This window comes from Poecilia formosa, unplaced genomic scaffold (assembly GCF_000485575.1).
Source record: "Poecilia formosa unplaced genomic scaffold, Poecilia_formosa-5.1.2 Scaffold60, whole genome shotgun sequence".
Taxonomy (NCBI): domain Eukaryota; kingdom Metazoa; phylum Chordata; class Actinopteri; order Cyprinodontiformes; family Poeciliidae; genus Poecilia; species Poecilia formosa.
In genome coordinates, this window is record NW_006799999.1 from 250,840 (window position 1) to 267,512 (window position 16,673).

General features: G+C 38.8%; 2 protein-coding genes across 10 annotated transcripts in view; both read left to right on the forward strand.

Moving 5' to 3' along the window:
• Positions 1-5,219, forward strand: part of bdnf (brain-derived neurotrophic factor) — a 15,168-nt gene extending 9,949 nt beyond the window's left edge. For 8 of the 9 annotated variants that reach the window (XM_016672394.1, XM_016672393.1, XM_016672389.1 and 5 more), the window contains one exon: positions 3,975-5,219. In XM_016672394.1, coding sequence (XP_016527880.1) covers positions 3,996-4,805 — 810 coding nt within the window. In that variant the 5' untranslated portion in view covers positions 3,975-3,995 and the 3' untranslated portion in view covers positions 4,806-5,219. Of the gene's footprint in view, positions 1-50; positions 1,069-3,974 lie in introns of those variants that run through there. The other variant, XM_016672387.1, reaches the window with a different exon arrangement.
• Positions 5,220-7,579: 2,360 nt separating this feature from the next.
• Positions 7,580-16,031, forward strand: lin7c (lin-7 homolog C (C. elegans)). Its single transcript, XM_007553874.2, has 5 exons — positions 7,580-7,796; positions 9,379-9,497; positions 9,582-9,653; positions 9,774-9,983; positions 11,096-16,031. The coding sequence occupies exons 1-5, from the start codon at positions 7,760-7,762 to the stop codon at positions 11,261-11,263; spliced, it is 606 nt and encodes a 201-aa protein (XP_007553936.1). The 5' UTR covers positions 7,580-7,759; the 3' UTR covers positions 11,264-16,031.
• The last annotated feature ends 642 nt before the right edge of the window (positions 16,032-16,673 follow it).

Genomic DNA, 16,673 nt, shown 5'->3' on the forward strand with positions numbered 1-16,673 from the left:
GTCTGTCTGTCTGTCTGTCTGTCTGTCTGTCTGTCTGTCTGTCTGTCTGTCTGACTATCTGTGGGAAGGTAAAACATGAGGCGCAAGAGCTGAAGCGCTGATTATTTCACGGTCTCACACGCCATCTAGTGTAAGCGTATGAGAATTGCAGCCATCTTCATTCCAATCTAAAGGCCTCTTGGTTCTGGTCTCAGTGGTTGGGTTTCACTGTCCAGGGGTTAAAATGAATTATAGATTTCTTTTTTTTTTATCGTACAGGCTTCACAGGAAGCTTTGTGCATTAACACATAAGCTGCATCAGTCACTTAATGTGAGAGTCAGCTTAAAAATCAAAGGATAAAAAGAGTGGGGTAGAGGAGGCGACAAATTTGGGTAGCATAAATCACTCAGTGTGTGTTTGGATTCCTCTCCGTTTCTGTGGCAGGAGGCAGGTATGATCTATGGCGAAGCTCATCTATTACTAAACGTGCTCCAAATCTTGCGTTGGATTGAAAACAGAGCTCAGGAAAAGCAAGCTTCCACATGTGTCAGCCATTACTGCAGACAACTCAATTAAGTCTGAATGCCTTTTTAAGTGCTGCATTGTGGCACATAAGGGGGTTCTTGGGTGATAATATTTGCAGTTTTCTTCAAGAAAACTTGAAGGATTTGGAACTGTGGGGCTGTGCATGTTGAGTATGAAAAAAAGAAAAAAGATAGCTTCTGAGTTAATAGTTTTGCCCGCCACAGTTCTGGAGGAATTAAAGAAAGACGTATGCCCATGGGGGAACTGTGGTGGGAGGCAAAGAGTCAACGCTGCGCACATTTCTATTGAAATACGCAGGGCACACTTCGTCCTTTCATCTCCACTGCTGCTGTTTATGTTGCTTTGTAATGGCTTTTAAGGTATCCTGCATGCAGTTGGCAGGGATGAAGCCATAAAGTGTGCTGACACGAGGGAACGCTACTGAATGTGCAATAATACCGGCCTTTACTAGTCCTTTCATGCTTTGGAGAAACTTTTCAGCGACTGTCAAAGGAGGCATTTATCACTTTAATCCCCACCTGGCACAGAGAATGAAGGCGAGGGTAAGTTACACATCCCTGCCATACAGTCGCGTTCTTTCTCTCTCTGTCTCTCTCTGAGTGGATGAACAGGTGGTCATCTGGAGACGTCAAGGCCAAACACTCACCTGCTTCCATTGTTCGGGGTGTGGTGTCATAGATAAAGGCGTGTTTAAACAGCAGTTATTGCCTGTCTTTATTTCCCCTTTGCTCTAAGTTATTAGCTCAGGACTCATATTTAGATGGCCGGAGCCTTTAGATGAAACTTCACTTCACTGTGTGCTTACCTGAACTTTCATTTTAAAATGGTGTTTTAATCAGTCTGGGTTGGAGGAGGTTGTACTTCACTCAGGGAGCTGCCATCTAATGGCCCTGTTTTTAATTCCCGTCTAGCTGTGTTACTCATCCTCATTGTGTTAACACTGAATTATTGTATTTGTCACATTTAGTCTCTTTTGCAGATGCAAGGTGCCGATTCTCCACTGGTCCCACAGCAATTAAATGATTCATTGGCTTTATCACGCTTTAACAGGATGTTGATTGAGAGCGTAAGCCATATTGATTGTCCTGATGGAAACAGGAAATCACAGAGATAGAAATAAAATCATCTGTTGTTCCCGGTGTGAGGATACCCAGGGGAAAGGCAGGCAATTGCGCACTGTTGAGTGGCATTACCCCCAGCAACCTCCTCCCCTCCATCCTCTCCCCTATGGAGACCTGGAAGAGACGTCATCCGCGGTTGTTATGCTGCGAAATGACGCTGGCACTCTCTCCACCACCCTACCCTACCCTAGCCTACCCCACCCGCCCCTGCTACTGCAACATTACCCCTGTGGTCTCTTACGGAAGATGCAGCACTCCTCGTCTGCACCATTTCCAGCATGAAGTTTGACGCCTGACAGTAATCAGCCCCTTGCTTTCTGCCGTCATTTCCCCTCATGTGGAAGTGGAACCACTTGAGCGCAATGCTGATAATAATATCAGCCTAAATGCATCCTACACATAAAGCTCGTGACTGGCCTCGATCCCGTAAACCTAGATGATTCTCTCTGTGCTGGGAAATCTCCACTGAAAACCCTCGACATGTGAACGGGAATATTGCTTGAAACGATCGGCGGGACTTATTATCAATCCGCAGTGATAATTTGATAATTAGCTCTTTATCCAAGGCCTTTGCCCCCATTGTTGTTTTAGTTGCGAAGATTAAAAAAAAAAAAATACCCCCATCCTTACACACACACACACACACACATACACGCGCAGAAGCCAGCCCCTCCCCATGCCCTCCCTCTATCTCACACACTCACACTCTGGAAGAGCACGTCACTGAGCTCAGGGAATGAGTGGCTCATTAAGAAGAAGGATGTGATATTCTGAATAGAGACTGTGAGACTCCCTGCACGTCTATTTTTAGCAGCGATATCTCTATGGCACTCACCGTGGTGTCGGTTAATTGCAGCCACAGCCCCAGATACCAATTAAGAAAGAAACAAATGCTTTTAAGGTGGGGATGTGTTTTTTCTTCTTCTTCCTACTGGATAGGTCTTGTGTCCATCCTCAGTGGATACAGGGAGTGGGCTTGCTCGCCTTGTTTTGGCCGTGTCAGGTTTGGGACATGCGGAGTGCAGTCAAAGCATCAGCCAGGCTATTTTTAAATGAGTCCCAGTGGAAAACAAGATCTAGATTTTTTATTTTTTATTTTTATTTTTTTCAAAATATTTATGGTTGCTTTAATGTCTCAGGCTGTCGGATGTTCACCAGCTCATTGATCCGCTGTGAGTCTTAGAGCTTCTTGGAGGTAAGGGATGCAAACGTGCTCAGGCAGTTCAATAATTATGGATGTGTATTCAGCATTTTCTCTTTGTCTGTTGTGGCACAATGGTTACGTTGTGACTCTTTGAGAAGGTTGGTGTACAGCAGGAGTCTCAAACTCCAGCCCTCCAGAGCTGGTCTCCAGCAATCTCTCAGTGTCTCCCCGGTCTTTCAGTAAGCAGCCATGTTCTGCAGAGGGTTGCTAATGACCTAATTCTTTGGTTCAGGTGGATTGCAACAGAAGTTGCAGGACAGTAACCCTGGAAGCCTAGAGTCTGAGACATCTGCTATGTGTGAATCTGTCTCTGGTGGATCCAGGCCTCCTAAAAACAGACCTCAAGCTCCTCATTCATGGCCACAAGGTTTGGTGTCAGACTGGTCTTGCTGTGCAGACCAGTTTGTAGTGCAAACAGTGTAGCAGTGCAGCGGCAATGTTTGCCAAAGCTGAAATAAACACAATATTAGCCGCTCTTCTCAGTCTGTCAGCAGATGCTGGTCATGTGAGAGGTTACTGAGATGTTGATGCAGGGGAGTTCTTGTTTGTTGGGCTTTAAACAACCACTCCAACTACCAGAACGAGGCTAAAAAAGAGTACACACAGTGTGAGCTTTTAAAACAAGACAGTTACCGATGCAGAAAGGGTGAGTGATAGCTGGGGCCATTATAAAACCACACATGCCTGCACATTCCTCACTGTACCCTGTAACACACCCCTTCATAAATAATAGCAAGCCTGTTAGGATGTTTCAAGCATCTATTTGCGCACTCTTATCTTTAATAATAAGCAGTCTCTCTTTCTCTCTCTCGCTCTCATCTCTCTGATGCTCAGCACAGCTTTGGTGCGCTTGCTGCCAACAAATTGAAATCTAAGCCAGACCTCACATAGATTTACAGTTTGCAAACAGTTTGAAAGCACTGATGACACGGTGCCATTATCAGTTTGATAAAAACATGTTGTGGTATTTCTAAAGCGCTCTCTTTTTGGCATGCAAACAAAGAGTTGTGGGTGTTAAAAAAGGATTAAGTGATGCATTAATGATCAAGAAGGGGCTAGCTTTGGGAGAAATACTCTTTCACTAACCGTCTTGTCCTCTTCCCTCTTTCTGTTCTCCCTCCAGTTCCACCAGGTTAGAAGAGTGATGACCATCCTGTTCCTTACTATGGTTATTTCATACTTCAGTTGCATGAGAGCTGCGCCCCTGAGAGACGCCCCGGGCATGCGGGGCCATCGGACGGAAGGCTACCTGGGCGCTGCTGCGACGGCCCCCCGAGGCCATGGGACTCCACAGAGTGGCGGCGGGCCGGGCCAGCGCGAGGAGCTCCCCTCGCTCACAGACACGTTCGAGCAGGTGATAGAGGAGCTGCTGGAAGTGGAGGGTGAGGCGGCGCAGCTGGGACAGGGGGCCGACAAGAGCCAGGGAGGTGGGGGCCCGTCGCCCGTGGCCACCGCAGAGGCCAAGGATGTCGACCTGTACAACTCGCGGGTGATGATCAGCAACCAAGTGCCTTTGGAGCCGCCGTTGCTCTTTCTCCTGGAGGAATACAAAAACTATCTGGATGCTGCGAACATGTCCATGAGGGTGCGGCGGCACTCCGACCCCTCGCGGCGTGGAGAGCTCAGTGTGTGTGACAGTATTAGCCAGTGGGTGACAGCTGTGGATAAAAAGACGGCGATAGACATGTCTGGGCAGACAGTAACCGTCATGGAGAAGGTCCCTGTCCCCAATGGTCAACTGAAGCAATACTTTTATGAGACCAAATGCAACCCCATGGGGTACACAAAGGACGGCTGCAGAGGAATAGACAAGCGGCATTATACATCCCAATGCAGGACAACCCAGTCCTACGTGCGAGCGCTCACCATGGATAGCAAAAAGAAGATTGGCTGGCGGTTTATAAGGATAGACACTTCATGTGTATGCACATTGACCATTAAAAGAGGGAGATAGTGTATAAAATGTATAGATTTTATTGAAGAGTTTAAAAAAGAGAATAAAGAGAAAATATCTATTTGTATATATACATAACAGGGTAAATTATTCCGTCAAATGAAAATTTTATGGACTGCATGTAAAAAAAGATGAAGTTTATACAGTAAAGTGATACTACAGTCTATTTATTGAACATATTCATGACCTTGTAAACAATTAAAAAAAATCTGATCAGTCATTTGCGCCCAGTTTAAATTACTATATCACATTGAAGGAGACATTGTGATCTGTTTACGTTGCCAAGAATTAGAAAATGAAGGAAGAAAAAAAAAACACGGGCAAGGAATGAGAGAGGACAGTTCCATCTTCAAAAGCTTGCATGCTGCTTTCAATTGTGAATTCAGAAATTCTCCACTTTCAAAGAAAAAAACCCAAAAAAAAGGATATGATGCTGACCAAAAAAGAAAAAAAAAATCATTCAGCTCACATATTCAACAGAAGATTCCTCTCAAGTAAAATTATCTGTTTACTGTTCTAAACTTCTCAAGGTAATGTTGGAATTACATACTATGTCAAGGTGCTGTTGTCAAAGCTTTGCTGTTTATTTTTTTATCCCCACCAGAGGAAAAGATATATTTAAAAAGCATATATATATATATATATATATATATATATATATATATATATGAAGAAATCTATTCATTGACATGTTTCTGGGTTAATATTCATTTTGTATGTTGTGAAGTTGTTTGCAATATTAAACTGAAATATTTGAAGAAATAAAAATGACTATAGGCAACTGAAAAAACACAATCAATGTCGATACAGTTTCAACAGTGCATCTTTAGGTAGATTAGTTTGCGAACAGCTGAGAAGGGGAATACTGGTATGTTACACAAAAAAGGTATGTTTTTGACAAAACCAACACATTTCATGACCACCTGCAAAGCTACTTCAGAGGGATTTTTTTGTTGTTGTTTTTTTTTTTGTTCAAGCTGCAGGAAGACAATCGTGGAAAAATAGGGAAAGTAAGAAAACGGTCTTTGGTGACAAATGGAGCAAACGCTCTCTTCCAACACAGTAAAGCAACTTAAATAAATTAAATTTTATATATTTTAATATATTCTTTTCCATGGATCACTCAACTTGAGAGTGAGAAACATCAGGAAAAACATGCCTGCAGCTTCAAGTGCAGACTAGTAGAAGAAGTGTTTGAGTACACATCGGGCATGTCTGAGGTCGACAGTGATGGATTCAGCCACCCATACATTTGTGTACATTATAGATATACACCCAAGATTTTCTTCTGAGTTCAAGGTAATCCCATGTTTGAATCATTTTCAACAGAGCAGTTGTCACTGATCTTACCCAGCTCTCATGCTCAGTGTAAGCAAAAGGAAAAGCCATCCTTGACATCTGGGAGACGACTGATACATTCCCACCAGCAGAAACACCTCACAGCATTACATGCCAAGTCTAGACGTCACAGTTTATGGTTTTTACTGGAACAGAAGTAGACTGTATTTATCCTCTGCATGAGAAATTTTGGAAATACCATGTTTATTTTTTTCATTATCATCAAGAGCCTCCTGATCCCAATCACTTAATATATTCTTTTCAACTGAAAGGTAAGTGTTGCCGCTGAATAAAAAAGAAGAGTCTGTCAACTTCTCCTGGAAGGATCCTTCAGCAATACCAGATGACATGAAGTTTAGTCTCTAAGAAAAAGGTTTCTCATCGTGGCCATAAAGCCATTTTGATGCGAGAAGAAAAGCCATGTGCTCTCAAAGATATTTCTCACTGAGACGGAGCTGAAGCGTATTTTGTCAAATTCAAGTACAAACACATCCCAAGCAAAGAAAAAAAAACAGGAACAGTGAATCAAACACGGAGACTCTTACTCCATAAGGTAGGTGCTCCAATTCCCAGGAGTATGAACCTCAGGCTGTTTTTGTCGCAACAATTTACAAGTGAAAGAAAACTGGCATGCTCTAATTACATACTTCTTGATGACAGTTGTCAGAGAGAGGCCCCTGTTTGAATGACAGAAATATAGTAATATTCAAATGTAGCACAGAACAATTACTACGTCAAGATATGGTGTTTTGTTTTTTTCTATTTTTTTGAGCTGGGGCAGTACCTGAAGAAATTAAAACAATCTCAAAGATGAACAAAAAATCACAACTGCTGCACAGATTTGAAATTATGTTAGGCTAAACACATTTCCCAGTCAACAATGTTACGGAACTTTAACAAACTTTTTTTGTGTGCGTTTCATCACTAGATGGGGTGTGGTCAGAACTGAATCATGCTCCAAAGTTGACGTACAGAGAGAGAGAGAGAGAGCAGTGCAGCAGAAGCACCACTGATGGGTTAGATCCTAGAGCAATGCTACAATTAGCCACAGGAGGGCAGTAAAGAAACTAATCTACCTCTGTGCGAAAATCCAATTTTTTTTCTGAGGGCTCCATTTTAATAGAATAAACTCTAATATTTACCTCTATTCCGAGCAGACTCTGCCAAGAGTTACAACGTTAGAATTAGCGTACGCATGAAACGCGCCTAAAAAGAAGACATGGCAGAGATGGAAGGAGAAAAAGGAAGAACAGAATAGCTGAACAACAAATATTGATTCAAATGCATCATGTTTGGTTTAAAGAACAGTTTTATACGAGTCAAAATTGATACTTTATCTAATAAACAATTAAAGACACTTCTGTGCAGAAAATGGAAATCATCTTACACATAAAGCCGGCAAAAACATTATTTTTTTCTCGGAGTTGTCCTCTGTTCGAGGCTCACCTGAACGCAACGTAACACTGGCAGCTAGCCTAGCAGTGCTAACAGAGCTAATCTGATTTATCGTCTCAGTTAAGCGCACGAAACGTTCACCAGGATTACCAAATTTCGTTTTCCTTATATTCCCCAAAGCGGCATAACAATCTAACATCGTCCAAATTCTGTTTTGGAGAATGGCATCTCTTGGGGAGCCTGTGCGATTGGAAAGAGGTAACAATAATTAGCTAGCTAGTTTCAGTTATACGAGAAAGGCATTGGCCTAGCTTAGCTGGTTATTGTTTGAATAAAAGTTGTATTACTTTCGCGTTCACGTTATTATTTGGTTGCATACACTGGATTAAAGACGTCTTATGAATCATTCAAGCCGATTTCTTTTGGTCAAAGAATAGTAAATACAGCGTTAAATTGTTTAAGTCACACTAGCTAATATTGACAACAGTGATAGACAAACCCAGCTGGTCTAATGAAGTTATGTAGAAATTAAAAGCCTTACAAATCAAAATGTGTTCATTGTTATTGGCATGAAGAAGAAAAAAAACTGACATGTAATACTCTAGATCTATTTCGAATAAATGGGCATTTGTAATAGCAAACTACGCCTTTAAATCGGCACTTATTTCTTCATTTGTTACACCAGACACGTTTAAAAGTGCCTCACAGAAATGAAGTGCTTGCACGTCTTTACAGTAAGCAGTTTGTTAGTAATGTTTGTTGGCCTTTTTGAACAATGCTTACAGTGAATTGCTTTTCGACTTGATGACAACAGAAACTGACGGAACTCTGATGACTTGAGGATGCCTTGCCTATGAAAAGCAATATTTTAACAAATGTTAATACTGGGGCAGTGATCTGGGCAGAGCTGTAAAATGCTTACTTTTCTTGGTGTAGAGCTGCACCTCTAAATATGCTTTTACAGTAATCTAACCTATTAAAAACTGAAGAATATAAGCCTTTTCAGGGTGATGGTGTTGCTGATAATTACTCAGTTTAAACCAGTTAAAGTGGCAAGTGACACAAACTTCCTTAAAAATCTAAACAACATTCATGGGACGCTTTGAGATTTATAGTATCACTGTGCATGGCATCAACTGCAGCTGTAGATTATATTAAGTCACAGACTTCATTACAATATTAATGTTAGCATAATGGCAATTTCAGAATGCAATATTTGGTAAGTCACATTTCTAAGGCTACTTTTACTCATTTGGCTGGTTGGATGAACTTTTACTGCCCTTTTTAAATACACATAATATAAATTTCAGTCCATAAAATGCTTAAGCTTACGGGAACATGGAGAAGAGTAGAAAACTTGTGTTGATCACAATCTATAACAATTATACCCCAATTCTTTGGTTTTCTAATACCTTGCTGCTCTAGTTTCAACACATATATATATATATAATACTATGACTAAATTGTTTTTATTTAAAATCTGAAAACAACAAATATTTCTGTTTCGGCTAACACTGGGACTCTTACTTTATACTGTAGGTAACATATAGTCATCTTTATAAAATTATAGCTTAAGTAAATAAAAATGGCTTTGGCCATAATCTTCGGAAGGTGACGATGTAGCATTTTTTGCTATTTAAATCTTTACATGGTAACAGAAGTACAATATCTAAAAACATCAGCTGGTTAGTTGATTGGCCTATCTGCTTGGGAAGCTAGCCTGCTGTGGGTTCCTTAACAAATAGGCTGCCTAAAATCATGGCTTAGTGCTCAAATGAAGTTTGTTGATTCATTTGTGAATATTACACTGTGATGGATCTGCATATGTTCTGGTCGACAGATATCAACCGTGCAATTGAGCTGCTTGATAAGCTGCAGAGGACGGGGGAAGTTCCTCCTCAAAAGCTGCAGGCGCTGCAGAGGGTCTTGCAGAGTGAATTCTGCAACGCTGTCAGAGAAGTGAGACTATTTGAACATTGGATTGTCTATTTTCTATCCTGGTGCATTGATTTGGTAATTTGGGTTATTTTTGTGCACCTTTAGGTTTATGAGCATGTGTACGAAACGGTGGACATTAACAGCAGTCCTGAAGTCAGAGCCAACGCCACAGCTAAGGTAGGCTTCGGATTACTCTCTAATCCACAATTACCTTCAATTCCTATTGCATCGGTAAACATTTTCCTTTGATTGCAGCATATTTCCAAGTGCTAAATGAGCTAGTTTGCTTATTTTTAGGCAACCGTGGCAGCTTTTGCAGCAAGTGAGGGACACTCGCATCCACGTGTGGTGGAGCTACCCAAGACAGAGGAAGGCTTGGGTTTTAACATAATGGGCGGAAAGGAGCAAAATTCGCCGATTTACATCTCACGGATCATCCCGGCAGGCATCGCTGACCGACATGGAGGCCTTAAGAGAGGCGACCAGCTTCTCTCTGTTAACGGGGTGGTACGTTCAGAGAATTACTAAGGGAAACTTGAAGCTTTAGCCTGACACACCTCAGTCTGAAATTATTTAGCGACTATTGTGGACAGTAGTCAAAGTACAGCTGTGCGCAAGAGGACCCTAAACATTTAAAAGTTATGCATACTTAAGATGTTAAAGGGGTAATATTATGAAAAGGTGACTTTTTTGAGCTTTATATCATGTTATAATGCTATTCCCTCGTCAAAAACTTACCTGGAGTGTTTTATGCACATTTGAGAAATCCTTTAATCTCCCATGGCAACCATTGAGCTGTGCAAGACACCTGGGTGGACCTAGCACCGCCTTTGAGGTGCAGCTCCTCCTCGGAGTTGTGGTTTCCAAGTTTCCGCCTCACTGCAAGTCCACCACACAGCTCCTTCAGACTAGCCAGGAGCAATTAGCAAAAAAAAAAACCTGGTAGAACTGCACATCTGCTGAGTTCATAATACGACTTACTTCTCAGTACAATACTGGTAAAAACGTTGTTAAAGGGTTAAAAAAGGAGCCATGTTGTGATGACTTCCTGAAGGCAGAGTGTTGGAAAGAGTAGGACTTTGATAAAGAGACAAAGGCCCAATTTCAAAGTCTAAAATTACTAAGTTAATTTCTTTTGAGTCAAATTTGATACAAGGGATTTTTTATAACAATTGAAGATAAAATAGTTAATTGATTGTGCTATAAAATGGTATTATGTGCCTGGAAAACACATAATACTGACATTTAAGACGGTCAACAGTCCCCTTTGATTTCAGAGGCCCTTAACATAACATTCTGTATTAAAAAAAAAGAACTCTTGGTTTAAGGTTCAAATTTCCTCAAAAGTGTAATTTTTGGCTGTATTTAATTAGGACTCATGATCAAAATGTTCAAAGAAATATATCACCATGCATGTAATAAATCTTAATAGTTTCTTAATAATTTCACTGAAATTCAGCAATATTCCAATCTGCACATGTACTTAGCTTTGTTTGTATTAAATAAATCATTTGAAGCCGGTAGATGCAGATAGTGAGTTGATTTTTGTGTTTCCCTTTATAAAGCACTTGTGGGAAACAGATTCCAGGTTGTGAAATCTGTATTTTCTGTTTCCGCAGAGCGTGGAGGGTGAGCACCATGAGAAAGCTGTAGAACTCCTCAAAGCAGCCCAGGGCACAGTGAAGCTGGTTGTAAGGTACACCCCCAAAGTCCTGGAGGAGATGGAGTCACGATTTGAGAAAATGAGGTCGGCAAAGCGCCGGCAACAGAACAACTACCCGCAGTAGGATTTTTCCAGCTTCCTGCTCAGTTCCCCTGGGTCTCCTCTTTTAGTTATTTTGGTTATCTGCTCTAGTCTCTTTTTATCCCCTCGTTCACTCACTCTACTCCCTCCACGCACAAAAGGAAAACAAACAACTTGACTAATTTTAGTTAATTCTATCATATGCTGTATATTGTGCTTCTAATCTCCTCTGTAGCATTTTAATATTAACCACTGTTACTGTACTTGACACTAAAACTCTAGATACACTAGAATGATCATGATTGTCTGTGACTTGACAATTTGAATGCAGATTTGGCTTCTTTTTTCTTTTTTTTTCTTTTTTTTAAGGTAAACTGTGTGACTCTTTTAGACGGAGAAGGTTTTTATTTGTTTCATCACGGCCACTACCAAGTGCCTCAGGGCAAACATATTCATGTCATATGCTGTGGAAACTAACCTTGTTTTATTTTAACATTTTGGATGCAAGTACTGGTGGCAGGAATTAAACCAACAAAGTCCGCTTTCTTAAAAAAACAATACATAATTTTAGTGAACAAAAATTAAATCATACATTTTAAATTTAATGGCATTTAACAGACATGTCATCAATAGAAAGACTTGGAAGTTGATATAAAAGTGATGTTTGGCTTAAAAAAGAAAGATAATCACTGTATTCTCAAAGCTCAGGCTGCACAATAACAAGCCCAGCAGGGATTTAATGGGGTCTCAACAAGTCTAGAGCTGAGCTGGTGCCACCGCAGAGCTTCACATTGTATCATTTCTCAGAGTTTGACACCTTCAGAAGCACAGACTCTGCAGTCACCCTGAACCGAGACAAAACCTGTTCAGTTTCCACTCATCTCATCACGATGCATATTTCTGTTACTAATGTAAACTCATCATGGAGTGGAATCTCACAGCTTTATTGAACATTCATTATTTTCAACAGCCATGATTTCTGTAGCAGAATTGTTGTACTTCAACAATGAGTTCAGATTTTAATTCTAAGAATTTGGTTTCTAAAATCTGTGAAGTCTCAGAAACATAAATCATTTTGGTAGTTTTGAGTCTCCTCGTAGGTTTCTGGTTTCTTTCTTCTCATGATAATTTAATGTTATAAATTTAATGTTAACTAGGAACAACGTACTACCACCGCTATGTTTGACACTAGGTTATGTCTACCTAGCACCTGATCTTTGTGTTACCATAAAATATTCAAATAAAGAGCATTTTCTTTGCCTACGTTGATCAGCAGGAAACTTTGTTGGAACTAAAGGTGCTTAAAGTTGATGCGTGAGGTTTCTTTATTTGGCAGCAGTCTGATGTAAAACTGTAGACAGTGACACAGGTTTAGAGTGAGACTGGTCATTTGATGGTTTCTGCCAGTTTGAGCTATTTTTCTGCCATCCTAATAGCAAGCCTTAAAGTGATGTGTATGTACGATCACATTTTTACGACCTTAAGGTCTACCGCTAAGAAATGAATGTAGAGATTTGTTCCTTTTAACTGGATCTTCTTTTGGACTTCCCTTGTTTTTGGGGTTGTTTGATACAGTGATCGCTGCAGGATGGCAGAGAAAGCACAGAAAGTTGGGAGATGTTTTTATTATTTTTATGATTATCACATCTTTGACACTTTAATTACCACTGAAATAATCATCTAGATAGGAATATGGAAGTAATCGATCCTGTGTCGTCTTTTGGGAAATGGTCATTTCCAGATGAAATAGGATCGTCCACAGCGAACAATGCTTAATACAATCTTTCATTATTTTATTTTTATTTTTTTAAACAACAGAGCAGAGTTTAACACAAGATGGTATAAGACATCTGTACCAAAATGAAGTGCGGATGCACATTTCCCGGAAGTTTTCGTATTTTCCAAAAGTGAACATCTCAATTCACACTACCTTCATTCTCCAATTGATGAAATCATTGAAGGGTTAATGAGAAAATAACAACACAGGGATTTTAATTAATCGTCTAGATGCTTTCAGAAAAAAACAGAAAGCTGCAGGTATTTCCTTCAGTAATGAAAAATATAACAATAATTTTCTCAAAATTGTCTTTGCCTCATTTCTCACAATGCATGCATGCCATTTCCAAAAGTACACATACTAAAATGTGTTTTTTATGAATTACGATCCAAAATTTCACTATAATCTGTCATATAATAAACACTCCGCTTACATATGCATCACTGCATGTACAATAATGTATTGTATTCCTGAAGTCTTTTCATTTTTGGATTCTGTAAAAAAAAATAATAATAATTCTCATGATAAAATGTATGTTGGGAATTATTTGAGTTGGTAAAGCCTCTCCTTGTTAATTACAGCAGCAGAAGTGACATGAGAAATTTCTTGCTTTTCCATTAAAGGACATATAAAAGATGATTCTAAGTTTAAAACTGTATTAAAATTTCTCACAGATTAGATCAAATTTACTAGTAAAGCTTTTTCCCCCCCTTGTTTCTGATGTTAAATGTGTAGCATGCTGCAAAGTATGTTTTAGTTGTCCAAGCCATACAGTTGACTCAGGATTGATATGCTGCATCACTGGGACACTAGAGCATCAATAGTAGCTCTGATCAATCTAAATGAAGGAAACGGATGACAGATGAAGTGATTTTAACAGCGATTCAGTAGAAGTAGTCATGTTTAAAGAAGTAGTAGTTTTGATTTTTAAAAATTAGAATAATAAAGTTAAATCAACCTCTAAGTTTTAGCATGTTCTTACATAACAGAGATGACCTGAACCCAGTGTAAATACAGTCCGTTTTTGTGAGCGGTGCATGAAATTTGATCATTGAATGTACAGATTGTTGATATTTTTTGTGGTATTTCACATAATAAAATCTATTGACAACATCAAGAGACAAGTAGGACAGCTCTCACTAAAAAGAATTCATTAGTAGTCTCTGAATTGACTAATAAAAGTATTTCGTGGCACACTTTGGGGGCAGTTTCAAGTTCTTGTGAAGGGGGTGTTAAAATTTAACAAGTTGCATAAACAATAGATTCTGAGCTCACAGTGCAGTTTCATTTAATGGCTTACATCCATAACTTTTGCAACAAAAAAAAAAAAACTAAAATAATTGTTGGGGAAAAAACGTAAAATGGAACAGGCTCAATGCAAATAAATTATCTATGCAAAGTCATTTCGCAAACTTCAGAAATAAAACTTTTTGGTGCAAAACAAGTGAACAATATTGTACGGCAGAATGTTACTCAAAATTGCTGTTGAACCTGAGGCTAATGGTGTACTGTGATTCATGGGAGTTGCACAGCTTTACTAAACCATTATCATTCTGATCAGTGTCTATGCTTAAAATATGAGACTTAAACTCCTAATTAATGATTGTTTAAAGGCTTTAGGGATGATCATCTTCAGTAGTTACCTTTTTATTGAGAATTAATTAGCATTGTATGATAATGACATACTCCGAAAAGAGACTTAAAGTATTTGTCTACATCTGTCTACTGTTGTAACTTGCGGTTCAAGCTGATCAGAACCAGTTTGTTTGGGCTGCAAGTAGCAAATCAGTTCACAAATGTACTTGAATGGGTGCAACTTCACAATAAGACTTCCCTTATAAGATATTCCTACTTAGTTAAACCTGTTACTCACAAGAGTTCAGAAGCAGAAATGAAATCAGGCTTGTGTATTGCTTTTCAGGACACTCAAAGACACTTTACATAAAATCAGTCATTTCCATGCACGCACACATTCACACATAAAAGGAACTTTTCATACATTAATGTAGATCCACTATTGCATTACCTTTATCCCTCCCATCTTGCCCATTAACCAATTTCCTACGACTGCTTTAGAATGATTTATAAATTAACAACTTATTTATAATTGGTTTATGTACTATTTACCACTCATAAGGGGAGTTTTGTTATAAAGTTGTGCCCATAAATTGGTGGAAATATTGGAATTGAACACTGAAGAGTTTTCATGTCTACTTAGAACAACATTTTGTTTTTATTTTCTAAGTAATGCATGGTATGATCTTATTAACGCTAAAGACACTGATTGCATATGATTCTTATTTCAAAGAGGGAATATTTAGACATTTGTTGTAGCTTACTCGAATTTACTTTTGAGTTGAATGTAAATAAAAGTCCTCCATTAGAATAAACTTTGTTCCCTAATTATGTTTAAATCCAACAGTAGCTTGCTTAGCGTAATCCTCACCTGCATACATGCTCATATCAGAAAGTAAACATAATGAGACTCAGCTTTGACACTGCATAGTCACTGTTCCTCTGAATGTTTATGGTCATTGTCTTGAGCTCAACTTTTTACAGGTTTTCCTCGTCTGTAAATCTGAATGGTCAATAGAATATTTTTTATAATAGTTTTCTTTTGATAATTATTCTCAATTTTGTAAGTGGTTTTCCTAAAAAAAATAATAATAATACCAGGAATTGGTACTTCCATTTTGACTGTGTACTAGGGCAATATCAGCTCAACCTTTCCAGAAGGAAACTCTGAATCACAAAAGGTAAATGGTCCGATGTCGGTGCTTCTTTTCTGAGCTCTGAAATTGTTTTCTTTGTGAAACTAAAACCAAACTTAATACATTTGTTCAAACTGTTGATAATGTCTTCAGATTTTTTTGGTCAGTTTTGATTCAATTTTAAGATCAGTAGATGGTGTTATGTTATTTTGTGTTGTCTGATTTTGTTTTATTTACTCTTACATTGATGTGGAATGTAAAATGTGATGTAGAACAATGAATATAGTTGTATGAGACACTCAATAAATTGTGCTTACATTTATTAAATTTAAGTGTTTTGTGTTTATTCTTAGAGAGATCCTACCTTTCACTGCAACTCTGTCTACATATTTTTATAGTTTGAAAAGTTTACTTCATAAGGGAACAAAATTTTCACATGTCTTTGTATCAGTGTGATCATGTCAGTATTAAGTTGTTAAAGAGTCCATCTTAAGTATCAGTATCAGAGGATTGCTTGGCTTGAAATGATGTATTCTTGTGTTAGCAATCGTTACTTGTAAAAAAAAAAAAAAGTGCCACCATCATAGACAGAATTATTTTCCTACCAGCGCAGAGCTTAGGGGAGAGGGTAGAATAATAATGAAATTAATATACTCTCCCCTGATTATTTATTACCTAATTATTAATTTATTTAATTTTTCTTTGGGATCAATGAAGCAGTTTTGAATAGAATTATTTCATGTTATAATGTTATTCCCTCATCAGAAACATCCCTGGAGTGTTGCTTTGATTCGTACATGTTTGAGTAATTTTTGAATCTCCCTTGGCAATCATTCAGGGGTGTCTAAGCACTAAACTCAAAAAAAAATGCTGAGAAATTTTGTTGTTTTTGTCTACTGACCTTAAAAGCCCCATCAGATATTACCCTTTGGGGTTTCTTGACTGTTATATTTTATTTACTACTT

What these genes read in the sequence shown, in the direction of transcription:
- lin7c (XM_007553874.2), top strand. Translation starts at nt 7,760, where the DNA reads ATGGCATCTCTTGGGGAGCCTGTGCGATTGGAAAGAG. An exon ending in TCTGCAACGCTGTCAGAGAA is followed by an intron (nt 9,498 to 9,581) that starts GTGAGACTATTT and finishes GTGCACCTTTAG; the next exon opens with GTTTATGAGCATGTGTACGA. An exon ending in TTCTCTCTGTTAACGGGGTG is followed by an intron (nt 9,984 to 11,095) that starts GTACGTTCAGAG and finishes CTGTTTCCGCAG; the next exon opens with AGCGTGGAGGGTGAGCACCA.